Genomic DNA, 27,040 nt, shown 5'->3' on the forward strand with positions numbered 1-27,040 from the left:
TCCAAAGGGAAAGGACATTGGCAGATTTCACTCAACTGGCTCATTTACATATGTTAGAAAACTGAATGAAAAACCAGTGACAAAGCAACCATTGTGATAAAAGTGTTAATTCATAAATACGGATATCATTTTGAGACCAAACAACAGATAAAATAGCTGGAAGCCATAGTTCTGGGAAGATTTGTAAGATAACGCATAAATAGACTGTCAATATAAGCTAGTAATTGTTTCTGGTGACAATGTCCCTTGCTGTATGTTATAAGAGGATTTTTGGGTACTTACAGTTGAATCTTTTTCTCTTTCCTCAATGCTGGGGGACACTGGACCATGGGGTTGTAGCTGGGATTGCAGGAGCTTGCACTTCAACTAAATCTGTAGCTTTAACCCTCAGCTCTTCCCTTCTGCAACCCCATGATGTCAGTACAACTTCAAAAGTGCCTGGTAAGCAGGCAGGGAAGCAGTAACCCAATGAAATGGTTAAAAAAAAAAACAGAACTTCAAGGACCAACCGGTCAAATAACACACCGCAACATGACTGAGCGTGAGTGAGGGAATGCAGTGTCCCCCAGCATGACTCAGAGAAAGGGATTCAACGGTAAGTACCCAAAAATCCTCTTTTCTCTTTCCTCAATGATGGGGGACACTGAACTATGGGACGTTCAACAGCTGCCCCTAGGGGTGGGAACGCTCAGGCTGCCTGACTGGGTAACTATACGCCCAAAGTACGCGTCTCAGGAGGCAAAAACATGAAACCTGTAAAACCGAGCAAACATGTGGACAGAGAACCAGGTAGATGGGCGGCAGACCTGTTCAGCCGAGGCCCCGTAACACGCCGCCCAAGAGGCAAGCCATAAGGAAAACCAATTTCCACGTGAAAAATTGAAGGTCCACCTAGTCCAAAGGCTCAAAAGGAGCCTGCTAAAGAGTGGAAAAAACCAAGGTCAGATCCCACGAAGCCACCGGCGGATGAAACAGAAGTTGAACCCGCAACACTCCCTGCAAAAAAGTCCAAACCTCTGGCAGGAGGGCCAGACGCCACTGAAAATAAATTGACAGACGAAATCTGAACCTTTAAAGAAGCGAAGCCGCAAGCCGGCTTCCAGACCTCCCTGAAGGAAAGCTAAAAACCTTGGCAGGCGAAACTGGTATGTGTGAACCTCTCGCCGTTCACACCACAGGATGTAGGTCTTCCAGACCCTGTCATAGTTGTGCGACGAAACCGGTTTCCAGGCCCGCAACATAGTACATACTACAGAAAGGGAAAATCGGTCTCAAAAGCCAGGCCGTTAAAGCCAATGGAGGAAGGTCCTCATGCCGAAACGGACCCTGCAGGACCACATCCGGCCGCTGTGGAAGACGCCAACCTGGACCTCCGGAAAGCTTGAGAACGGCGGCGTACCACGACCTGCGCGGCCAGTTCGGAGCCACATGGATCACTGGAACCTGTTGCTCCTTGATCCGCCGGAGTAACTTGGGACTTTGGAGGGAAAAGATATGCCAGCCGAAAACGCCACGGAACGGTCATGGCATCCACTGTGAAGGCCAGTGGGTCCCTGGACCTCGCACCTTACAGTTTTGCTGAGACGCCATCAGGCCCAGATCTCTGGATCTCTGGAAGAGAACACCTCCGTACCAACTGCTGGACGGCCTCCGGATGGAGAGACCACTCCCGTGGCAGGAAGGTGTTCCTGCTGAGGAAGTACGCCTCTCAATTCTCCAATCCTGGAATAAATACTGCCGAGAGTGTCGGAACGAAGTCCCCCGCCCAAGTGAGAATGAGGGCCACTGCCGCGCTCTTCGTGCCACCCTGAATATTCACACGCCACTGCCGTGGCGTTGTCCGACTGGATTCACAAGACTGTGCTGCCAGCAGAGCCAGATAGATGGCACGGAGCTCCAGCACATTGATCGGCAGGGCAGTCTTCGAAGACGACCAAAGACCCTGAAAACGAAGGTTCGACGTCACAGCTCCCCAACCGAGGAGACTTGCATCTGTGGTCACAATGACCCAGTCTGGAGTGGCCAAGGAGCGACCTTGGAGCAGGTGATCGGAAACCAGCCACCAATTAAGGGACTGCTGAGTGCTGTCCGACAGAACCAGATGCTGAGAGGAGATGTCCTCCGTGCGACTCGTCCACTTATGGAGAATTTCCCACTGGAACTCCCGTGAGTGGAAACGGGCGTACTGGATGGTCTCGAAAGTGAAGACCATCGTGCCCAACAGCTTCATGCACAGCCGGATGGACGGGAGCGGAACCAACAGGACAGTCGTGGCCAAATCCTGGAGCGCCCGGGCTTTGGACTCGGGCAGGAAGACTCGTTGGAGAGAGGTGTCGAAGAGGACTCCCAGGAACATCAGGTGCTGGCAAGGCATCAGGTGAGATTTCTCAAAGTTCAGGATCCAGCCATATTCCTGAAGCACCTGCACCGTTTGGTGCAGATGGGCCTGCATCTGGGAAGCGGAATCTGCTTTTACCAGCAGATCGTCCAAATAGGGAACGACCGTTATCCCGTCCTTGTGCAGAAGGCTCGTCATAGCCGCCATGATCTTTGTGAAGACGAGTGGGGCGGTTGGCGAGCCGAAAGGCAGGGCCTGGAATTGATAGTGTGCCGGGCCGACTGTAAACCTGAGGAGGGAATGGTGATCTGACCAAATAGGAACGTGGAGGTACGTGTCTCGGATGTCGAGCGAGGCCAAAAACTCTTTGAGACATTCCCTGCGGAACCGGTTCACCCACAGTCTGATGTTCAAGATCGGGCGATAGGTCCCGTTGGGCTTCCAGACAAGGAAGAGGTTGTAGTAGAATCCCCGTTTCCATTCTGATGCTGGAACCAAAACAACCACTCCTTCCAGAGTAGAGAACTGATTTCCAGGTCCAAGGCCACTCTCTTCTCCGTGTCCCGGGGAATTGCCATAGTAAAAAAAACGCCACGGCGGCGGACCCCTGAGGTCGATGACATATCCTCGGGAAATGATTCCCCGCACCCATGCATCGGCTGTTGGCGCCACCCACCGGTCCCTGAACTGGAGCAGATTTCCGCCTACCCCCGGCCGGACTGGGTGGGCCGAGACCCTGTCAGGCACTCTGCTTCTCGGCCTGTAGGTACCCGAGAACCTGCCCTGAGGAGCGGAACCCCTGCTGGGAAAAACCGACCTCGGGAAGACTGATCTCTAGTAGACGCTGCCCCTCAAAAGGAGGAGTGAAAGGCCCGAAACCGTGGACCCAGCTGTTTCTGGGCCACTACAGGCAGGAAAGTGCTTTTCTCCCTGGTAGCCTGGGCAATAATGGTGTCCAACTCAGCCCCAAACAGAATCCCCCCGCCAAAGGGGAGAGATTCTAAAGACCGCTTGGATTCAGAGTCAGCCTCCCAGGCGCAGAGCCAGAGCGCCCACCAGACCGAGACAGCCGTCGCTGAAATCCTGGACGCCGTCCTGGACGGCCTCACACACATTCAGCCAACCCACGAAACTGTTCCACCAAATCCATTATCGCCTCTCTGGACAAGTCACCCTGGTAAAATAACCCCATGGTAGTGCATTTTGCTCTGACCACCTTCAGTTTATCCTCCATGGTCTCCACGCGGTACTCGATTACAGTGGACGCAGACCAGACAGAAAGCTCTCAGGTCACTGGGAAACTGTCACCCCCAAACCCTGAGCAAACAAACAAATATATAGTTAGCCGTCCAGGACAGGCTAGCAGCTGCAGAGGAGAGGAGCTGAAGGAACCACCACCGGAATCAATCCTGAGCCCACAGAGGCAGATGATGTAGGAGAGCAGAGTTCCCTCTCTTCACGCGTCCTATGCAGTCAGTGAGGCTGAGCCAAGCAGCAACAAGCAGGGTGGAGACCAGGGGTGACAGGCTCAGCCTCCCCTGTGCTACGCATGCACTCCCTCTCTCCAGTCAACAAGTGCTACTCCCCCTGTGTGGAAAGCACTTGGAATGCCCCACCGCGGGGAGCCTGTGGTCCGGCACGCCTCAGAAGGGGGCCGCCTCCAACAAAAAATCCGGCAGCCAGGACATTGTGGCCGTCTGGCACCCTCTATAAGGGTGAGTGCACGCTTTGTGCCCGGGTCCAGGCAGTCTCTGTGGAGACCGGAGTGCTAAGGGGAGTATGCTGATTAGCGCACCCCCCCCCCACGAATGGCACCCGCCGAGCTGTGCCTCCCTACCGCTGCACTCCCACTTTGCGCTGCTATAGGCAGCACACAGAAAACTCTACTAAAAAGAAAAAAAGAAAATAATAATTTACAAAGTAAATAAAAGAGAACTAGCTACCTTGGGCTGCAAAGCCCCAACCCATGCCGAACTCCTCAGGCACGTCATTTACACTGACATCATGGGGTTGCAGAAGAGAGGAGTTTAGGGTTAAAGCTAGTTTAAGTGCCAGCTCCTGCAGTCCCGGATACAACCCCATGGTCCAAAGTCCCCCAGCATTGAGGAAAGAGAAGTATTCAACTACATTCTCTCCATCTGGGAATCTCCACTCAGTAATGCCCCAAAGACGTAGGTAAAATGACTAATGCAAACACAATAAAAGGAGTTCACTTGAAAAACAAACAAAAAAATTTCGCTTTAATTAACTACAAAAGTAATTTTTTAATTCCACCCTCCTTCAATTTTGGACCTACACTAATGGCTTCCCATTATCCACCCCAAAACAATCATCATGGTTTCTTCTAAGTTTTAAAACTTAAGCCATTGGTGTACACCTTCCTATTACAGCTACACATTTTACGCTGCTCTCTGTGTCACTTACTTTTAATGTTCTACCCTCAACTCACCTGAGTAGGATCAACCTCTCCCTGGATAATGTTCAGTATCGCTATGTAACAATGGTTTGTTTGGCGGTCTCGCCCAGTGGACACCATAACATTTTTGGGCTGCAGCAACCTCCTCATGACGTCCAGCACTGTGGTTTTCCGCACACTGGCCACCTATAGACAGGGACTCATATTGTAATCTCTGGCAGACTGTATGATAACATTACACTTCAAACAATTAAAAAAAAAAAAAACACAACATGCATTCAAATTTATTTACAAGAAAAGGACATACAATCTACCAGGAGTGTAGATGTCATATAGTAAAGACTAACAGAGATCTGCAGGCATAGTTGTGTTTGTCTCTTTCCCCTCCTCATCTAATAAAGCAGGGATGGGGAACCTCAGGCCCAAGGGCCATTTAAGGCCCCCCCCCCCCCCCGAATAATTTGGTCTGGCCCTCTGAGCTTTTTTCTGCTAGCCTCATCTGGCTAGCAGGGTGCCTAGAATGGCATACTGCAGCCAGAATCTATGCAGCAGTGCTGTCTGGAGCTTCCTTAGGACCCTTCAGACGGTCACACTGTTGCCTTTACAGCTCCCGGGAGCATCCTCAGGATGCTCCAGGCATTGCTGTAATCATCAGCGATTGTGGCCCCACCCCTGTGTGACATCACACAGAGGGGGCGCGGTCTGCACCCGGTCCAAGAATAATGTTATATATATCAAAATGGCCCTCTGCAGAAAAAAGGTTCCCCACCCCTGTAATAAAGGAAGCCTCCTAGCAATTGGCCCACCAATGGCCGTTATACCCAATCACAATCCTATCAAAGGATCCTTATTGTGAATGTTGATAAATGCAGTCAGATGATGACGACTATCAGCCTCAGTGCACACTGATCTTCATCAGATGAATAGTAACATACACACACTAATTTTGAACCGAAATCAGCCTTTGCTGTTTAATTACAATTCAGATCATTCAATGGCAAACTTCACAACATGCTATGTGTGTATGTGCACTCTGTGTTGTCCTGCTATCAATATACAGTGCAGTGATCTTGGTAGGTGGTAAATAGTAGTCACTTATGTCCATAGAGTTAATATAAATGGACTTGCTTACTATCAGCTATCTCTGTTGAACAACTAAAAAAGTGACTTATGCAACTGACCATCATTCTTTAATAAATAAGCATTACTTTCCTCATTTATTTTTCTGTATATACACTATGGGCCTGAATAAGTGCGATGTACTAAGACGCATGATTAATTTGATATACGACGAAGCACAACAGAACTTGGCATCGAAGAAAGCCGCAGCCGCTGCATGGTAGCAATTCTTATACAAATCCAGATAGTCGCACACATATATAGAAGTGTCGCATTGCGACTAAGATGCATTTTCGCCAAAAAAGACGCCTGCCTGTAACAAATTAGCACAAGACCTGGTGCACCAAGCGGGGCTGTTTTTGTTGCGACTGCAGCAATGATGTATGAGGACACATCTGTATACAGGCATATGAACACCCCGGGCCACTTTGAAAACATTGACCAAAGTTGTGCTTATACGGACTGCAACAAATCTTACTTCGCACACAAAATTACACATTTTTGCTAATGTACTTGTGTCCAAGGGGGGAGGTTTATCAAATCTTAAGGGGCCTATCCATTAGGCGACCTGAAAAACTGAACGACTAGCGTTCAGTCCTTCAGGTCGCCTAGGTGCGGTGCCCGCACTGAACGGTGTTCACTGAATGTCATTCAGTGAAGGAGACCGACCGCCTATCTGAGAACATTCTGAACCTGACGAGCATGTTCCACAGATAGTCGGCGTCGGCAAGGACCCAGCGTGCAAGCGCATCGCTGGTGCTTGCCAGCTATTCACTAGACGACTTTCTGAATGTTCCGACCAAAACCTCCTGGTTTTTTCGTCGAATCGTTCAGAAAGTCGTCTAATGGATAGGTCCCTTTAGAGAGATAAAGTGGAGAAGTTGCTCATACTAACCAATTAGCTTCTAGCTGTCATTTTACAGGCTTTGCTATGAGCAACTTTTCCAATTACCTCTCTCCACGACTTGATAAATATTCCCCCAACTCTAAATCAAAGCTCCATGTTTTCAGCACTCCAGTGAGATTGATATTCTCTTTGGCTCTTATGAATTATACTTTCAATTAAAATCTGCCAAAATATGTATAAAATTAAAGATGAGTGGTTTGGTTTTGACCTTCCCACCAAGTTCGTATCTCAGAACAAAGCAAAACGACATCTTTCACAGACATCTGTGCCGATCTCTAATTCAAATATATATGTTGTGTACTAAATATAGGACTTAGGCCTACATGAACTTCAGAACCTAAGAATCAATAAAAGAAAATAAAGTACAACATACAAGTAAAAACATTCACACAATATAAGTAAATAGAATAAAGAGTGAAGGGAAAAAAAAAAAAAGAATTATAAATTGGAATATCTTCTTTTGACTTTCTTCATAAAAAGCAGGAATATTCCCTAAGTTGTTAAAAATCTTTGAAAGTTTAAGCAGAGCACACAGGAAATTGAGAATTAAAAATACAAGGTCAATCTATCAGAGTGGAAAATTGATAGTTGCACACAGAAGTACCCGCTTATAATCCATTAGGCTTTTAGATCTGCTTCTCCTAGGAACATCCTTAATGAATGCAGGGAGTAAAATATGGATTTAATGGTGTATTACTACAGACATTTGCAGAAAGCATCAGCAGCTGGACTACAATGCATTACATATGGTTCTATTAATAGAACACATGCTTATAAAGCTACCCATTCCCTATGCTCAGTGGAGGGAATGATTCAGCAGCGATCGCTAATGCAACTACGTACGCAGATCGATTATTAGCCATCGAGAATGTGTATAAGCCGCACTGCACGCATAGAGGAATCCATTGCAGAGTGAGTGACAGGCTATGAGTGTTTGGGGAGCGGTGACGGGGGAGTGGTCGAAAAAAAGGGGGCGTGCCTGTTTGTTTGAACGCCGTTTCATGGGCGTGCATAAATTAGCCACTGCGATTACATACGCAGCATGAGAGCTCTCTGCGCGCGACGAGACTTGCAATATCTGTGGCTGGTCAGACCTGTTGTAAATACTGCACGATTGGCCGATGTGCGTCGATGGCACCGATGTTTACGCAGAAGAGAGGTTGGACGGATATGAGAAGGCAGCAGTGGGTGTCTTTATGCTGGCTGTGCTTTGGCAGCACTAGCATATTTCTGCAGCTGCATTCCGTGCAATATCGCAGCTGCGATCGCGTTTCACTGCTGGATCAGGCCCATAGTCCCCAGCTTGCAGATATAGGTGTCTGTTGCAAGTTGCATGGTGTGCAAACTCTATTCTGTAATAAACACTAGGAAGGGGAGCCAAATTTAAGCACCAAATACTGTAGGTAACTCCCGAAACACAGGTATACTGTAGATATGTGTAAACATAAATGGATTCTACAGACGTACATTACAGCACTATGATCTTACTGTCTCTTTCGGGAAAATATTTAAAAAAAAATTTATTAGAGAGCTATGAAAGTGAATGTCTGGTATTGGTTAAGACAAAGCAAGTTTCTGGTCAGTATAAATATAAAACACAATCTAAATAAATAAAACATCAGACAGTCATTGCAATATGAAGTTTAAGACATGTTACTCCAAACTGACATTTTAAATGTCATACTATAAATGAGGGAATTATGCTCCCCGATCTCCAGACCATGACTGTGAAGGGCAAGTATATGGAGCAGCACTTTGTTAGGTTCTTGGTCCTATGATTTTCATAAACATTAAACAGTTTGCATAATGTCATAGGACCAGAGTGCTATTGCATGGTCACAGTACATGCCCATGATGTCACTAGGGATTTCCTCTAGGTCCGCAGGTCTGGGTACTTGCTAGGGTTAGTCGAGTCAGACATTACTATTAACGGTTTACATCTGAGTATTTGGTTTCATCTAAAAAGGTGTTTCCTTGTTATAAACTATCTGAAAATTAAAATTGATCCCCATAACTCCCTAAAAGCTTGATTATTGGGAAGAGCGAGACAAATACATTTATGACAATTTTCTGAGACTGAAAAATGATGGAACTTTATATTATAATTTATAGAGAATAAAACACTATATATTTCTTAATGTTACCAAAAGAAACCCCTAGATGTCCTTAAAATAATTAAATAAAACAAATTCCTGACACAAGTGCCAGACTATAGGGGTGTTAACTCTCTGCGGTCTTACGGGGTTACACACACTGGCTTCTGCAGAAAAAAAGGTGGGTCAGAGGATAAAAGTAAACATGGCTTTCTATGTAGGGCTACTCAATTACTACAATGTGACCATATACTGACATTTATATAGCAGAACAATATCTGCCCCCCTACACACACACACACACACACTGGGACCAAGGCCCTGATTCAGAGCTGCTCGCTGCTGGCGGGCGCTCGCTCTGAACGTGGGTGGTTTTTTTTTTGGTCTCCGACCGCTCGCAAAGCTGTGGGTGACCACCTATAGCTTGTGCGAGCGGGCTGGAGACCGTCGCGATTATCGGGCTTGCGACGAGACCCTGGGGTAGGGTCTAGCTGCCGCAAGCCCGAGTGGCCTTCCTGCTCTAATAAAGCAGGAGGTCCACTACTGACATCAGCCCTCCTACAAACGCCAGGCGTTCCTAAGGGAACGCCTGCGTTTGTCCGGTCACCCCCCCTTACCCGCCCACAAAACGGGGCAAGCTGTCAATCAACATCGACAGCTGCCCCGTCTAGTTGCGAGCCCCATAGCGATTGAACTTCAGTCACTCAGCGGGGCTCGCGCACACCGGACGCGGCGCGTGCGCAGTGGGCAACCATCGGGCCACTTTGTGAGCGGCTCTGAATCGGGCCCCATGTGTTTTTCTCAGTGAAATCAAATATCCTTATAAAACTTCACATTTTCTAGCACAGAGAACAAAAGCATAGAAGTATTTTTTATCAAGTAACAGCACTTGCAAACAGACAATGTCAGTTGCTTCATTATGTTTCTTACCGACTGGTCTGTAGTCAGTGGAGTGTATCCGGTCATTAAGAAATGCAAACGTGGCGTAGGGATGAGGGAGGCAATAAGACCAATTAAATCATTGTTCATGTAGCCTGGGTAGCGGAGTGTGGTAGTACTGGCAGACATGATAGTGGACACCTGTACAACATCAAAATAGTTACAGAAAAGAATTGTAAGCAATTATGGGAAGATACGTACCCACATTATCAGAAACATCGAAGAGCCCTAGGACAAACTTTGAGGGTGCATGTAGTCAAAATGACATATGCTCTAAAGCTGGCCACACATCTAAAGATTATATATGTCCAACTAGCCAACTAGTTGATTGTCATTCCAACCAATCTGGTAACGTATGGGAGTAAATGATGATCAGCAATTTGCTCCTAAATGCCAGAAAACAGATGAAAATGGACGTTCAGACAAGTTTGTTAAATGTTTGATCTAAACAATTTGTTTAAACAACAGTTTTTGTCCATTTTCCAGTGTTTGGGAGCAAATTGCTGATTGTCATTTGCTTTCATACCATACCAGATTTTTAGCGTTCCCGCTAGGCTGTTTTAGCGGGACGCGGCGCCCTGCCCTAACAGCCTGCGGGAGCCGTTCTCACCCGCGGGACGCAGCGTCCCGCGGGTGCAGAAACATGCCCGGCATCTATTCTCCCTGTCTGCAGGGCTTGGGGGCTGCCCGGCGTGTCCGTAAGTGCCGGGCACGCCCCCAAGAGTGACGAAAAGGGGACGCGTCTTATAGACACGCCCCCTTTTCAGATGACCACGCCCCCTTCTCGGTCGCGCGCGCGCCTGAGGCGCGCGCACGGGCATGCCCTCTCTAGCTCCGGCGCCCTGCCTGCCGCCGGAGCTAGAGGGAACACTAGATTTTCATTCCAAACAATCAACTAGTTGGCTGGTTGGACAGATAATCTTTAGATGTGTGGCCAGCTTAAGACATCAAGATAACATAAGCTAATTTCCAGACAAAATGTAACTATTCTACCCAATTATTTACCAACTCATGTTCCATAGTGAGAGCTTTGCTTGGTTGATCAAAAATAAACAGTATGAGAAAATATCATAGAACACTAATGTCATATTGCAATAAAGTTGAGTCTACATTGTATGCACTGAAAGTCCAGTCTTGTTACCCTGCAACTCACTACTAGTTATGTATCTTTGGTGTGCACTTATAACAGTTATATTAATTCAGCGAAGTTTAAAAAAATGGCCTTTTAAAATCTGCTGGATGCGGACACTTCATATAAACCAGCTGCCACACAGTGTAAAGCTGGCCACACACTAGACCAACTTACATCCAACTAGCCAACTTGTTGATTGGTTGGAATGAAAATCTGGTAACGTATGGGAGTAGCTGATGATCAGCAATTTGCTCCTAAATGCCAGAAAACAGATGAAAATGGTCGGTCAGACAAGTTTGTTAAATGTTTCATCTAACAATTCGTCCAAACAACAGTTTTGGTCCATTTTCCAGCGTTTGGGAGCAAATTGCTGATTATCATTTGCTTTCATACCTTCCCAGATTTTCATTCCAACCAATCAACTAGTTGGACAGATAATCTTTAGATGTGTGGCCAGCTAAAGACTTGCTGACTCCAGCCTCACAACCGGTATCCACTCACTGAGAGGTCACCTCTGGCGGTCAGCAACACCCAGCAAGAAGTCGCTTGTTGCAAGGGCGGTGTACATCTCAGCCACTCCACATCAGAGCCGCACCGCTATCAGCATCACAAGACTCTGCTTATTCACCTCTCTCCCGGCCGGGACCCACAAGTGGCTATACTACTCAGACTCTTTGCCACTGAGCACCCGCACCACACTTTTCATTGAGCATGTAAGCTACTGGAATGATCCAGCTACGTTCACTTGGCATTATTTGACCACTACATCTAGCTATTGGAGCCTGGAGTATTATTACTATCATTTTTTACTGCATGCAGTTATTAGTGTCCAATTTTTTGATGACCTATTGACCTATAAAGTGCAAGAACTCATTTGCAACTACACCCCATATTTACCAGGGGTATTCTCCATTGTTACTATATAACCGCTATTTACTTGGACATTTCATGCATTTCTGTTGTTTTGTCTGCATATTGTCATACATTATATCCTTTTTATGTCATCTTAATGTCATTTTTTATTTGCGGTCTCTGAACAGATCATATTCTGTTTTTTTATCACTTTATATACATGGTAATTGTGTTAAATTCCATTCTATCCATATTTCATTTCATACATGTTCCAATAGCAAATTTGTAGCGCTCCCACATCCGTGTTTTTTCTTCTTTCACTACTAGTTATGTCTGCCTCTTTCCCCGCCTCATGTAATAAAGTAAGCCTCCTAACTATTGGCCCAACAATGGCTGATAAGATTTGTTATTGGGTATCATAAAGGATTATTTTGCATGTTGGTAAATGCAGTCAGATAATGACCACTATCATCCTCAGTATTCACTGATATTCTTGCAAAGCAAATAGACAAAACACATGATGGATTAACAATTAAGGACACCTTGTATTAATCATGGTATTTGTATGAGGGACTTTTATTTGCTACAGTGTGGCAAGTGCTGTGCTCATTCGTTTTGTGATACAGAGACGATGATTGCTGCCATTACCATTATTAGAAGCACTAACAGCTGGGTGTTACTGAATAACGGTCTATTTCAATCTCCAACATGCTTTCCTTGTAGCACTGTTTGTAACACAGTGTACCCCTCCATCACTGAAGCTTAAGGTGCATACACACGATCAGATTTTTCCTTCAGATATGAACGATAACGATTTAAAAATCGTTCAGTCGTTCATATCTGAAGGAAAATCGTTCATATCTGACATGCCTGAACGATGGACGATCAACGATGCGCGTTCCCGTTTGTCAGATAACGATATCTGACATCTGATGGGTTTGCAGTCAGACTTGGACGATTCCATTCATTTTAATGCAGTCAAAAATCGTTCAATCGTTCAAATCGTTCAAAACTTTAGTAAAATCGTTCAAATTGTTCAAATCGTTCAATCGTTCAGTCGTTCATCTGACAAATCTGACAAGTCTGACAAATCTGACCGTGTGTACGCTCCATTACATGCCAGGTGCAGACTTTCATCTTAAGTAACATCCACTCTAACGTGTAATAGCTCAGGTGTCCTACATATCACTATAGCAGCTGGCAAAGTAACCGCTTCATTGACTGACATACAAGTAATTAAAAAGGGACTGTAACTCTATGCTTTTTGTTTTCCATTTGTATTTGTCCGATGCAAATATTAATAAAATTAAAGATATCCTTACTATAGGATCTTCCCTACAATACAATAAGTTTGTGAAGAGGAAATAATCTAAACAATATAATTTAACTCAGACATTTCATAAGCTCATTGGACCAAAATTTCTCCCAATAGCCTATACAGATGCACACCATTATACATATACAATCGGAATCAGTATAATATGCCGGTGGCTCAAATCTCGACGCCGGCAGCCCGGTCGTCCAAGATCTCGACAAGGGCGGTAAGTACCCTAACCCTCCTGTGGTGGTGCCTAACCCTAACCTCCCCCTCCACGTAGCCTAACTCTAACCCTCCCCGGGGGGTGCCTAACCCTAATCTCACCCTTGGGTCCATAAACCCAACCCCCCCTCCCCCATATTCTAATACCGACCCGGATCCTTAAGTTTTGGATTCTGGCGTTCGGGGTGCCGACTCAGTTTACCTGGTCTTGCTTGGGATAGCGGTGTCTGCATTTTGCTGGGTGTCGGGATTCCAGCGTCAGAACGTCGACGTCAGGGATCCCGTCCGTCAGCAAATTAAACGCATACCTATACAATCGCTTATTCTAGACACAATACCCTTTTTTTATTTCAAGTTTACAGTCCCTTTAAGTGGGGCATAACTGAAAAAAGGGGTCTATGTACTAAGCCTTGCGGATAGATAAAGTGTTAAGTACCAAATAATCAGCTTCCAACTTTCATTTTTCAAACGCAGCAAGTAAAGTGACAGGAGCCGATAGGTTGGTACTTTATGTCCATCCAAGGCTTAGTACATAGACCCCAAAATCTTGCTTGGTTACTGTCTAGATGCCTAGAAACATGGGAAAATTTGCAATGTGCATGCTCCAGTAAGAGCGATGCAGAGCTGTACGCATTTTAATCACATCTCAACTCGCGAATGAAGAGGCGCAAATGGGCTGTAATGGGGCGTTCTCCTATAAGACAAGTCCAGAGTGAGCATATCAATAGAACTATGGTCTCTACAGAGTTGGCCGTGCGAATAGGGGTGGCGCACTCACAAAGATGCGTACGACTATGTTCAAATATACACATTTCTTCTGTAGATGCAATTACTGCCAACGTGCATTCAACTCTGCTTCAGGCCCATGAGGTTTTGGTCCGGTCTACTAAAACTGAAAAGCAGTCAGCCAAGGCTTGTGGATTCAGATCTAGCATCAGTCATGAAAACCAGAACATCCGAGGACTTGTAGTAAACCATGGTTCTGTGCAATACATGTTTCCAACAAAACACCACCTTGAATTTTAGTAATACTTTTCTCCTGAGAAAGTTGTTCTTTATACTAAGCTAGGCTAGATGCTGTGAGAACTTGTGGGAGTACTTACCAATTGATTAATTTGAGAGAAGGACGGGTTCTGTATGTGTAATCGGTCTGTCGCAATTCTATTCAATGCTGTGTTATCTAAAACTACCTAGGAAAGAATAAACCACAGGTTGTATAAGTCCTCACAGAAGCAGTATATCATATAGTGACAACCAAGAAACTGGCATCTTACCACACAGTCAGCATTTTGGGTCAGTCTCTTCAGTGTGAGAAGGGAATTGTAAGGCTGTACAACCACATCACTCATCTCATCTTGGTTTGGGAAAACAGAGTATGTTTGGACCAATTTTTTAGGATACCTGGTTAATAAAGAGAACAGTGTATGGTCTTTGAATAGTATTTATTATGCTTATATCTCTTTAGCTATATATTGTAGGAGGAATAAAGGAGGTTATGGCTGTATTAAACATTAGTAGTCACCAGTATAATCTCAGCAACTGTACTAAATAGCATCAGGTTCCCATATTGCACTCACTATATGCAAATGGGTTGGGGTACAGGATCCCAGCGGTCGAGATGCTGGCGGTAAGAATACAGCCAGCGGCATCCAGATAGTCAGAGTCCCAACAGAATTATCTAAGTATATTAACCCTAGAACCCCCCTGCAGCCTAACCCTAACCCTCCCCCTAGTACCTAGCAGTAATAATTACTGTTGGGATGTCAGTGGTCGGGATTCTGGAGCCGGGATTCCAGCCTAGTATTCTGACTGTCGGCATTCCGACCGCCGGGATGTTGACTACATTCATCCCATCCAAAGAAGCCCCATAACCCAGCACCTACCTGTCATTTAATCTCTCCAGGAGATAAGATCCCAAACCAGAGCCTGTTCCACCAGCAATTGAATGACAAAGCACAAATCCCTGTACAAATATAGAAATAGAGATATAGGACGGTGAACAGTTTCATGCACCTTGATGCACCTTGACAGATGTGTCCTCATACACCTAGTCTCAATACGCCAGATGACGCAAGTGAGCTGCACCGAGCAGTGTAGCTTCTTTTTCACGTCTTTATCGCCCGAATGTACGTCTTAGTCACAAAGTGATGAGAGAACGCAGCTTCTCGCAACATGGCATGAAAAAAAAAAAAGCAACGGCCGCTGCATTGTAGCAGTTAGTTTACTGATTCAGACTCAGTCACGCACAGATATACAAGTGTCGCATATCAAATTAATCAGTGCAGTCACATGATGCGGTTTTGTTGCATTGTGTTGCGACTAAGATGCACATTCAGCAAAAAAAGAGGTGTAAAAAATGTCCGGCCCAAGCAGAGTCACACAGGACCTGGTGCGCGGAGAAGAGCTTTTAGTGCGATTGCAGCAATAGTGTATGAGGACACACCTGTAAGCTGCCCACATAGGTTTTATCATCCCAAAACCACCACAATACCAAGTAATAAACTGATCCCATTATAACGGTTGATGCTGGTGAATGCGATTTGCATCAGTGATCTAGCTGCCGGATCATTATCCAATTTGGTCACCAATGCATATGGCCACATTTAACCCTGACCCTGCTGATCGATGCTGCAGGTGAGAAACAGGTTTGTCCTTTCTATAGATGAAATTACACATGAGATTACTTATGTCTAAATGATTCAACTTCTGTTTACCTCCAGACTATCACTGCCATCAGCTTCTCGATCAATGATGTCAAATATATCTTCATGGATTTTCTCCCCCTACAAAAGGCAATTAATTTATCGATATAACTTTACTTTAGTACACAAATATCAGAAGAAATACAATTGAAGAACATAAACCAATGTATAGGTTATCACTGCTGACTTTACCCCACTTCTGATAGTTACTACTTTCGCTATAGAGAGTGACTGCATGCTTAAGAGCACATTGACAGCAACCAGATTACCTTACATTTTCTTCATGCAATCACGGTATAATGTGCTCAGTGACGGAAGTGCAGAGTAATCGGTTTGTGTCTGTCCCAAGCTCCTCTACTCTACTTCTCGATTAAGAAATTAGTGCCAAGAATAAGGCCACTGACATTATAACATTGGTGTCAGAACGATCATCAAGAAGTTTACTAGCACTAAAAATAAATGTAAAAGATGCTACTAGATATAAAATGGAATCTGGGAATTGTGAGGCAGGATGAAAGCCTTTCTTTTGCAATCCGAGACAAAGTTCACAACATATGGCAGGAACAACCCTAGCTAACAGGAGATTATAAAAGAGAAAGCCGTAATTCAACACCATCACAGTTGTAACGCCCCACACAATGGTACAGAAAGAGAAGATCACATATGACAGTTAGAGGACACATATTGGGAGCACACTCCTCACCTGTGAGAAGCCACTAGCCCAGTTGTTCCCAGCGCCCCCACCATGTTCAGACAGGTATATGTTCTCAGGGTTGTAGAGGTTGGCATATGGAGAATTTAATATGGAGTGGATAACTCGAGGTTCCAGATCCAGCAACACAGCCCGAGGGATGTAGTGCTCATCATCAGCCTAAAACATTGGTAGTCGAAATGTGTCAGTGTTAAGGCCCCCATACACGAGTTGTATCAGATCCATACGATTTCCCCTGAAAATTCTACCTTTGACATTCTGTACGATTTGTGTTTAGAAAAAGTACGATTGTACAAACGACCGTACAATCTGATGTATTAAGATATGTCACGTCGTACTTGATCGGTCGAAATCTTTCTGCAAAACCATTTGATCTACTATGTCGATAGACGGCTGCGGGGACGCGCATCGGCATTGTAATCGTCTAGAGAACGCCATTAATTTTTTTTCACATGATTGGTCGCTACGATCAGTCGAAAATGGCCATATCGTGTGAAAAATCGCCCCGTGTATATTGGGCCTTTTGTGGAGATAGGAGAAGGTAATGTGTGTTGATGGAAGCTGATCCGAATACACAAATAACCATAGCTTTAGATGTAGTTGGTAATAAGTGAAAAATTTACAATCCGAACACAGTTAACTACACCTGATAATTAAACGTAATGACCACTTTATACACAGTGCATGAAAAAAGTATCTTCAGACATGTAAAAGCTTACAGACTGGTACAAATATCATTTGGAATACCAAATGAAATCATAGCAACTCACGGTAAAACATATTTTGGCAAAAATATAATGAAAAGAAAATCTTCCGTACTCTGATTAAAATGTGCCTTGGGCCTTTCCATTAGAAGATTTTTTTTTGTGAAAGACCAGAGACCAAAAAGTCTTTCATGCAAAAGTCTTTCACAAACATGATAGACTATTGTGAACAATTTCTTTATAGACCAAGGACCAAATCTTTAATGAGTGCAGTGCATATTCATTAAAGAAGTCGTTCACTGCATATTCATAAAAGAAGTCGTTCACTGCATATTCATTAAAGAAGTCGTTCACTGCATATTCATTAAAGAAGTCGTTCACTGCATATCCACTGAATGACTTTCTAAAGCCGTTCAGCAATATACAGAAATTGACCAACATGTTTGAACGGCAAAAGACTTCGACAGTTGTTCGCGGGAGTGCGCGTTGCAGGGCGTTTATAGCTTATTCAATACACAACTTTTTACACGATCCGACCAAAACCTCCTGGTTTTGGTCGGATTGTTCACAAAGTCGTGTAATGGATAGGCTACAACTGCCAAATCTCAGTGTACTGCACTGAAGCAGAATGGAGCCAAGAAACCCAAAGTCTCTGAAAGCATTTTAGCACAAAGGCATTCATCAAAGGGACAGATTCAATTAACTAGGTTATAGTGGGATGGGCAACTTTTTTTTTTACTCTTTAAAACGATGTATTCCAAAATACAAACCTTTTAAATTGGTGCTCATAAGCAATCTATACATAGTTAATAAATGCTGAAATAATTTTCTAGCCCCCCGCTGAATTGCAAATCACACCATTCAAAACACACTTTGGGGCGATTCAATTGTTTTATCGCAACCAATCTCCCATCTAAAATGATGGGCGATCGGGGGGGATCTGTAGTGGGAACTATCAACTTAAATGTAAAGCAGATCACATTTACAAATAAATTATTTATAGCATAAATCCTATTTGAGGTTTCCTTCCCAGCAGCTCTCTCTAAAATATTGATGTAGTCATAAAATAGTAAAGTTAAATGCGTATCAGATGATTAAGGATGTTCATGTGGCTAAGCATCTGTTGCAATGTACTTAACATGTAACATTATTTACATCCAAACAAAACCACACAAGAAGGAAAAAACCTTAGCATGTGCATGCAACACAATACAAATATGAAATCATCTTCATAAGATTCTGATAAAGGCTTTCTCAGCATACACTAAAGCTGGCCACACACTAGACCAACTTACATCCAACCAGCCAACTAGTTGATTGGTTGGAATGAAAATCTGGTAAGGAATGAAAGCAAATGACAATCAGCAATTTGCTCCCAAATGCTGGAAAATGGACCAAAACTGTTGTTTGAACAAATAGTTTAGATTAAACATTTAACAAACTTGTCTGAAGGACCATTTTCATCTGTTTTCTGGCATTTAGGAGCAAATTGCTGATCATCAGTTACTCCCATACGTTACCAGATTTTCATTCCAACCAATCAACAAGTTGGCTGGTTGGATGTAAGTTGGTCTAGTGTGTGGCCAGCTTTAGTGATATTATCTGCAAACTTCAACATGGCAGGACCCAAAATAATTTAATATGACACAAGACTGAATATAAAAATTCTTTATCAAAACCCCAAAAAAATTAGATACGTTAACATGTCTCCATTAAGGTGCATTAACACACACACACACACACACATTATATATTATTACCATTTATTTATATAGCGCCACAAGTGTTTGGCAGCGCCTTACAAAACAATACAATACAGGACATGGATAATATATATTGCTACATATATCATCACATGAGATGCATTGACCTGTCCACTCCGAATTTAAGTGAAGACACAGCTATATGCAACGAGCACAATGATACAAGGGAAATGTAGGCAAGCAAGAAGCTACAGTTGTGAGTTACATTGTAACATGAGGGTCCTGCCAAATTGAGGTAGGAGACCCATGATTTCAAATACACCTCTCTATATATGAAAAAAAGTTTCTAAATCCTACATATTTAGCATTATATTCCCATATAGAACCCCTCCAAAGTTACAGAAAAGAGACTGTTCTCATCTTTTTTCATTTTAACATTTATAAACAATTTAGTTAACACATGCAGATTACGTATCACTCTACAAAAGAATAGTTAATAGTTTCCACCAGTCCCTACCTCAGAGGAGCAGGGTGGGTGAAACACCACAGACATCAAATGCATCCTTCTCACCTGATAAAAAAATACATCCTTCCGATCTGTGCCTTCAGTTGCAAATTCTTCCACAATCCCCTCTGGGCTGATACCATGCTCTGCACACAGCTGCTTCCAAAACTCAAACCCAACTGTTGTGAGACAGAAGTGCAGCAGATAGCAGACGTATAGGTTACCATTTACAGGTAGAGGCACCCATCAAGCTCCAGTGGTGTGTGAAGCAGTGGGGGCCGGGTATGTATGCAGGTAGGGTATAACCACCTATCACTACTACTAAAAAAAGTCAACAAAGGTGGAATTGTCTTTTAAAACATATAGGGCCATATTCAATTTGAGGCGAAAAGTCAGTTGCCGGACTTTTCGCTGTCATCTGAGCTTTTCTTGGGGATAAAGTATCAGGCGCGTGCCCACGTATCCCTGTATTCAATTTGGAATCTGCAAAAATGGGACCTGGTGAAAAGGTAAGTAGCGAAAAGTCCTGTCATTTTTGGGGAAATCAGCCTGTCAACCCCCAAAAGATGGTCTGACATGGGGGATCACTATGGGTACCCTCGAATTGCCCTGCTAAAGGTATTTGGGGTTTTTAAATGGTCTCAATAGGTGCTTTGAGATAGTGGTGAAGAATAGCATTTAGCATGGGGTACATGATAATGGGTGCAAGCATATTTTTAAGTGGCTAAAGTGAACTTGTAAAAATTGTGAAAAATCCACCTGCCGCAACACCTGCAATCAAAAAAACACCGGGGGCATACTTGAGGACCCCCCTGGAGTCTATTTCGCTAGTTTAAAAGTATTTTTTATTTATTTTTTGACACAGAATACCTTTAGGGTCCTGTCCAAGGGGTGCAGGGTGGTTTATAGAAGTCTGCACCCCAAAACCCCAATTCTGCATTTGTTCTCGCCACCTAATTCAATGGGGATACTTTTTCACTGGGTTCGAAGCGCTGACTTTCCGCACCTGCGAAAAGTCATCCAAATTGAATGCGGGGATAAGTGAGCATAGCGAAAATGATGCCATCGACGATAACGGGTTTTCGATTCAAATTTAATATTTTGAACAGATTATTGTATATCGAATGGCCCAAATATCAGACTCTGGAATGCTGCATTAATTGGAACACAGTATACACATTGTTGCTCTGAGTGTCAGGGCCTGCTCAGACATGTGGTTAAGTAGCGTTAGGATACATTTCCTCAGGCTGTATTCCTAATGGAGCGTACACACGGTCAGATTTGTCAGACTTGTCAGATTTGTCAGATGAACGATTGAACGATTTTACCAAAGTTTTGAACGATTTGAACGATTGAACGATTTTTGACTACATTAAAATGAATGGAATCGTCCAAGTCTGACTGCAAACCCATCAGATGTCAGATATCGTTATCTGACAAACGGGAACGCGCATCGTTGATCGTCCATCGTTCAGGCATGTCAGATATGAACGATTTTCCTTCAGATATGAACGACTGAACGATTTTTAAATCATTATCGTCCATATCTGAAGAAAAAATCTGATCGTGTGTATGCACCATAATAGAGTGCATACACGATATAAACTCCAAGGTAAAATTGCTGCAGGCTGACAAAAGAGTAGTTCATGCAGGCCGTGGTTAAAAATAAAGCATTGCCCCATAACAAAGAGAATCCGGCATAACAGTGACTGCTAATCCTGCAGTCTTCTACCAGTGTATTACTTATGCCTGCCTCGTGCCCAGACAGACACTGTTCACCCGAAAAAGTCCTAGACAAATATCACATTTCTGACACACTACTCCACAAGGCTTGGAAATAAGAAAATGCTACATATGTCATGGCCTAACACAGTAATGGATACATACAGGAAGCCAATAAAAATCACTTTTCTGTTGAAGCCAATAGATGTACATTTTCCCAGAGGGTGACGGACTGTCGCCTTCATTATTTTACCCATCCCTGCTCTTTATTAAACCTTTGTACAGCTTGATAAAAAGACATTTGTGGTCCGAAACGTTGCTGTTTCTGCAGCTGATGATATTGAAATTTGTTCATTTCCTGTTGCCACACACACACACATATTATATATATATATATGTGGTGGTGAATAGAGGCCAAAATATGAAAATTCTCTCAATATTTATGGACCTGACTCATATATATATATATATATATATATATATAGCAGCACAGATGGTGTAATGGTTAGCATTACTGCCTCACAGCACTGAGGTCGTGGGTTTGATTCCCACTATGGCCCTGTGTGGAGTTTGTATATTCTCCCTGTGCTTGCGTGGGTTTCCTCCGGGTACTCCGGTTTCCTTCCACACTCCAAAAATATGCTGGTAGGTTAATTGGGTTACAACAAAAAATTAACCCTAGTGTGTAAGTGTGTGTGCATGTGATAGGGAATATAGATTGTAAGCTCCACTGGGGCAGGGACTGATGTGAATGGACAAATATTCTCTGTAAAGCGCTGCGGAATATGTGTGCGCTATATAAATAACTGGTAATTATATATATATATATATATCTCTCTGACAAGGCATGGACTCCACAAGTCCTCTGGTGTCCTGTGGTATCTGACACCAAGACGTTAGCATCAGATCCTTTAAGTCCTGTAAATTGTCAGGTGGGGCTTTCATGACTCAGACTTGTTTTCCAAGCTCATTCCACAGATGCTTGATCGGATTGGGCTCTGGGAAATTTGGTGGCCAAGTCAACACCTTGAACTCTGTTCCTCAAACCATTCCTGAGAGACCCCTGCCATCAGGAAATACCATTGCCATGAAGGGGTGTTCTTGATCTGCAACAATGTTTAGGTAGGTGGTCAAACTAACATCCACATGAATGCCAGAACACAAGGTTTCCCAGAAGAACATGGTCTCCATCGACTTGCCTTCTTCCCATAGTGTATTCTGTTGCCCTCTCTTCCCCAGGTAAACGACGCACATGAATATGGCCGTCCACATGATGTAAAAGAATATGTGATTCATCAGACTAGGCCACCTTCTTCCATTACTCCATGGTCCAGTTCTGATGCTCACATGCCCATTGTAGGTGCTGTCTGTGGTGGATAGAGGTCAGCATGGGCACACTGACTGGTCTGCGGCTATACAGCAAGCAGCAATGCACTGTGGGTTCTGACACCATTCTATCATAGCCAGAATTAACTTTTTCTGCAATTTGTGCTACAGCAGTTCTTCTGTGGGATCACATCAATGACCCTGTCACCGGTTCACAAGTTCTTACTTGGACCACTTTTGGTAGGTATTAATCACTGCATACTGGGAAAACCCTACAAGACCTGCCATTTTGGATATACTCTGACCCAGTCATCTAGCCATCACAATTTGGCTAGATGTTAAAGTCGCTCAGATCCTTAGGCCAGTTTCACATTTGCCCGTTTTGACCGGGCGGCAAAAAGCCGTAGTAGTAGTGGATCGGAGCAGGTATCTTCTTTCACACGCTACAGGCATGGCACGGTCGCCGTGTAGCAGCCGGGGATATCCACTGTGCAGGACGGCTGCCGTGCTGTGTCCCTCCCGTCCCTGCACGCCAGTGATGCAAAGGAAACAATGTTTTCTTTTACACACACTGGCTTGTGCCACATGCCCAATAAATGAAAAAAAAACAAAAAAAAACACACACATTAAAAGTGGCTCAAAGCCGCTGCTTGTGAAAGGCACTGAGTGCCTGGAAAAACCCGGACGGCTACAGCCCGTTTCATGTCCGGCCGGTTAAAACCGTCAAATGTGAAACTGGCCTCACGCTTGGCCAATTTTCCTTTTTCCAACACAACAAGAACTGACTGTCTACTTGCTGCCTAATATATCCCACCACTTGACAGGTGCCATTGTAACGAGAATCAATGTTCTTCACTTTACCCGTCAGTTATGTAATGGCTGATAAATTCTGGCTAGACACACTAATACCCCTTTTACACCGGAGCTAAAACCCAGCAGCTCCTTGGTGTAAAAGGGATGAGGGTTGGATCGCTGGGTCGAGTGACCTGGCAATCCAACCCAGGTAAATAGCAGGGTTTAACACGGGAGTAACCCGTGAAACCCTGCTGTGTGTACGGCGCACTCCGGGTCTTGATGACCTGCAGTGCGTCGTAAGCCGGCTGATTGGTCCGGCTTAAGTGGCGCTTGGAGATGTCATCTCCAAGCGTCCACTTTCACACCGGAAAAGCCGGGTCTATGCAGACCCGACTCCGGTGTGAGCGGCGCCGACTCGGGAATATCACGAGTCGGTGCCGGCTAAATTCCGGGTCTGATCCGGATAGGAACCCTGTTCCAACTCCGGGTCAGACCCGGAATTTTGGTAGAAAAGGGGTATAAGGAGTCAATTCACTTAGACCCAAGTTGTTTGCAGCGACCCTGCAACTCTCCCGCCTTGCAGCCTGACCTCACCCTAAGGGCCCAGAACAAAAATCTGTGAGTCCAGTGATACCATAATTACAGCATATAGCTTACTTTTCAAAGTAAGTCCTGTCTAATTGAGCATTTAGCTCATATATAGATATTAGTGGCTAAAGTGTGCACCTGCATTTTGGATTGTGTGTAAATATATATAAGCAGTGTTGGACTGGGGCACGAAGGGCCTATCAGCGAAAGCAGTGGTAGGGGCGCAAGCTTAAAGGCTGTGGCTAGCCACCACAGAGGATTGGCCAACCATTATAGGGGACATAGCCTACAGACAACATGGATACTAAAGTGCATGGTCTGTTCATCCATGTTCCTACTCTACCAAGTAACTGACCCTGAAATTAAGGAACAATATATAATTCAAGTGCAATGCCTGAAACCTGGCATAGAAAGAAGCAGTGGGGCCCACCAGGGATTTCCCCTGTACCCCTATGGTCCAGTCCGACAGTGTGTGTGTGTGTGTGTGTGTGTGTGTGTGTGTGTGTGTGTGTGTGTGTGTGTGTGTGTGTGTGTGTGTGTGTGTGTGTGTGTGTGTGTGTGTGTGTGTAGATAGATATCATAGCAGTGCTTTACCAATAAACAAATGATGTTTCCTTTATTACATATGTCCAAAGTACACATGTTGCTTATTACAGTGAAAAGGCAGCATTTAGAATAGCCATGCAAATATTTGGCAGCACAAATTACTTTTAAAGTCAAATTATCACCTGTACTTAGGGATATTACACATTAACAAGTCTATTTACTAAGCTGTGTTAGGAGATAAAGTGAACTGTGATAAGGTACCAGCCAATCAGCTCCTAACTGCTATGTCACAGGCTGTGTTTGAAAAATGACAGTTGGGAGCAGATTGGCTGGCACCTTATCACCGTTCACTTTATCTCCTAAAGGGGCCTATCCATTTGCCGACTTTCTGCACGATGCGACCAAAACCAGGAGATTCCTCCCCCCTGCCTACCCCATCTGTATCACTCCTGTTTGTCTGCCCCTCCCTTAAAGAATGTAAGCTCTTTCAAGCAGGGCCCTCCACCCTCTTGTGCTTCTCCCTACTGTAATTTAATTTATTTCTTACACACACACACCCCCCCCACTAGGGCAACTAACACCTGGCTGCTTATGTGGGTGTTATGGTTGCTTATATAGCAATGTTTATTATACATGCCAGTGTCCTGCTTTGTATTGTAAGTCACTGGTTACTTATTTATGTACTTTGTAAGGTGCTGCGGAACACTTGTGGCACCATATAAATAAATAATAATAATAAGGAGGTTGGGCTCTGGCACTGAAGATGTTCAGTGAACGTCTTTCAGTGCGGTGCCCACACCTCAGCGACATGAAAGGCTGGACGTTCACACTTTCATGTTGTTAAATGGATAGGCCCCTTAACACAGTTTAGTAAATAGACCCCTAAGTACCTGTACCTACAATACAGTAACTAGAGCCGTAGCTAGACTTTTTGGTGCCCTGTGCCAGAAAGAGCATTGGCGACCCCCTAATTTTTCAAAGGGACATGATGCACCCAAAGAAGGGGAATGGCCTCATGGGGAAGGGCCAGGGAAGAGATAGGGGAGGTCAGGAGATGCTGGGGATGAAATAATAGAAAGCTATAAGTGAGAATGATAATAAACAGAAATTTCTCAGGCCCAAACAGCGCCCCCTGACCTGTGGTGCCCTGTGCGATGGCACCGGCCGCACTACCCTAGCTACGGCCCTGACAGTAACACTAGCATTGATTTTGAAATCTAGTGCTATAACCCCTTATTTACATACAAATTTCCATTTGTAGATTACTTCAGCTGTGGAGAAATAAGAATAAAGCACAGTATGGGCTTAGTACAAAACGCTGCACCCCCCGAATTTTTGAGGATTACCACCACTGAAACAGCCTCATGAAGGGCTGACAGCGATGGAGCAGACTAATCAAATACTCCACATCTATATACATTATAGTATAAGTATGAGGATACTGACTCTGGTTGCCGCACTGGCCGAGCTGCAGGGTGATGATCTCCCGGGGCATGCTGCTGCTCTCTGATCCTCTCTCTCTCTCCCCCGCCTGGCTACCCGCGCTCCTGGTCCTCTAACGGCAGCAGCGGTTTACGTCACTGTACGGAATAACAAAGCGACAGGAATCTCGCCACGGAAGCTACCATGTTAGATTTGACAGCCGAGTCCTGCCTGCTCTGTACGGAATAGCAACTCTCTCAGCCAAGTGGGCGTTCTCTCAGTGCGTCCTCTGATTGGAAGGAGAGCGGATGATGTCACCAAGTTTCTGTACGGAAAACACTAGGAATAATGAAACGGTATATGTCTGCAGGTAGGCAGCTGCCATGATCTTTGACGGCTGACAATTCCGCGCATGCGCTCTTGGTGGCCTGGCTACGGCGGAGGAGATTCGGGTGGGAAGTAGCGGTTTGTCACGGGATTGCGCCGCTGCAGCTGCTGCTGGTGAGTGTAATGATGTAACCGGTTCGCCAGCAAATAACTGTGATTTTACTAAATATACGTTCTGTAAAAAAACACAAATTATTTTCTGACGTCAGAGCCGAGGAGTGACGTCAATGTTGACAACCTGGTGAGTGGCAGAGCAGACGGAGCTAGTGGCGGATTAAAGATGGCGCAGAGAGCGGAGGAAGAGGACGAGAGCTCAGGGCTGAGGATGAGAAGGAGTGGGGCCCGCACCACCGCCGCAGCCCGGGAGAGGGACGAGCAGGTCCGCGGTGTACAGGAAGCCTTGCTGGGGACCCTGGGGAGCTACGAGCCGGTGCTCAGCTACCTGCAGGCCGTGCTGGTATGGGAGAGACCCCGTCACAGTGCCCTTCTCCACCTGCTCCTCAATGCTGCCTTTTGGTGAGCTAGGTCCATTAATTGTAATATATACTGTACATATTATATTACATGTAATCAATGGCATAGGACTGTTTTG

The 27,040-nt window shown here is 44.6% G+C and overlaps 2 protein-coding genes across 3 annotated transcripts in view; one reads left to right on the top strand and one right to left on the bottom strand.

Annotated features, from left to right (window-relative positions):
* The window catches only part of TUBG1 (tubulin gamma 1), a 31,695-nt gene extending 5,356 nt beyond the window's left edge, over positions 1–26,339 (bottom strand). Inside the window, exons 1-9 of the mRNA XM_088480761.1 lie at positions 26,086–26,339; positions 19,729–19,841; positions 16,742–16,909; positions 16,051–16,119; positions 15,220–15,299; positions 14,611–14,737; positions 14,440–14,526; positions 9,804–9,953; positions 4,788–4,940 (exon numbers count right to left, since the gene is read on the bottom strand). Coding sequence (XP_088336887.1) covers positions 4,788–4,940; positions 9,804–9,953; positions 14,440–14,526; positions 14,611–14,737; positions 15,220–15,299; positions 16,051–16,119; positions 16,742–16,909; positions 19,729–19,841; positions 26,086–26,134 — 996 coding nt within the window. The 5' untranslated portion in view covers positions 26,135–26,339. The remainder of the gene's footprint in view (positions 1–4,787; positions 4,941–9,803; positions 9,954–14,439; positions 14,527–14,610; positions 14,738–15,219; positions 15,300–16,050; positions 16,120–16,741; positions 16,910–19,728; positions 19,842–26,085) is intronic.
* A 51-nt stretch (positions 26,340–26,390) lies between these two features.
* RETREG3 (reticulophagy regulator family member 3) overlaps positions 26,391–27,040 on the top strand; it is a 32,755-nt gene continuing 32,105 nt past the window's right edge. The window contains exons 1-2 of one of the 2 annotated variants that reach the window (XM_088480760.1): positions 26,391–26,562; positions 26,658–26,964. In XM_088480760.1, coding sequence (XP_088336886.1) covers positions 26,729–26,964 — 236 coding nt within the window. In that variant the 5' untranslated portion in view covers positions 26,391–26,562; positions 26,658–26,728. The remainder of the gene's footprint in view (positions 26,563–26,657; positions 26,965–27,040) is intronic. The other variant, XM_088480759.1, reaches the window with a different exon arrangement.

This window comes from Taudactylus pleione, unplaced genomic scaffold (genome assembly GCF_031769625.1).
Source record: "Taudactylus pleione unplaced genomic scaffold, aTauple2 ptg000256l, whole genome shotgun sequence".
NCBI classification, from domain to species: domain Eukaryota; kingdom Metazoa; phylum Chordata; class Amphibia; order Anura; family Myobatrachidae; genus Taudactylus; species Taudactylus pleione.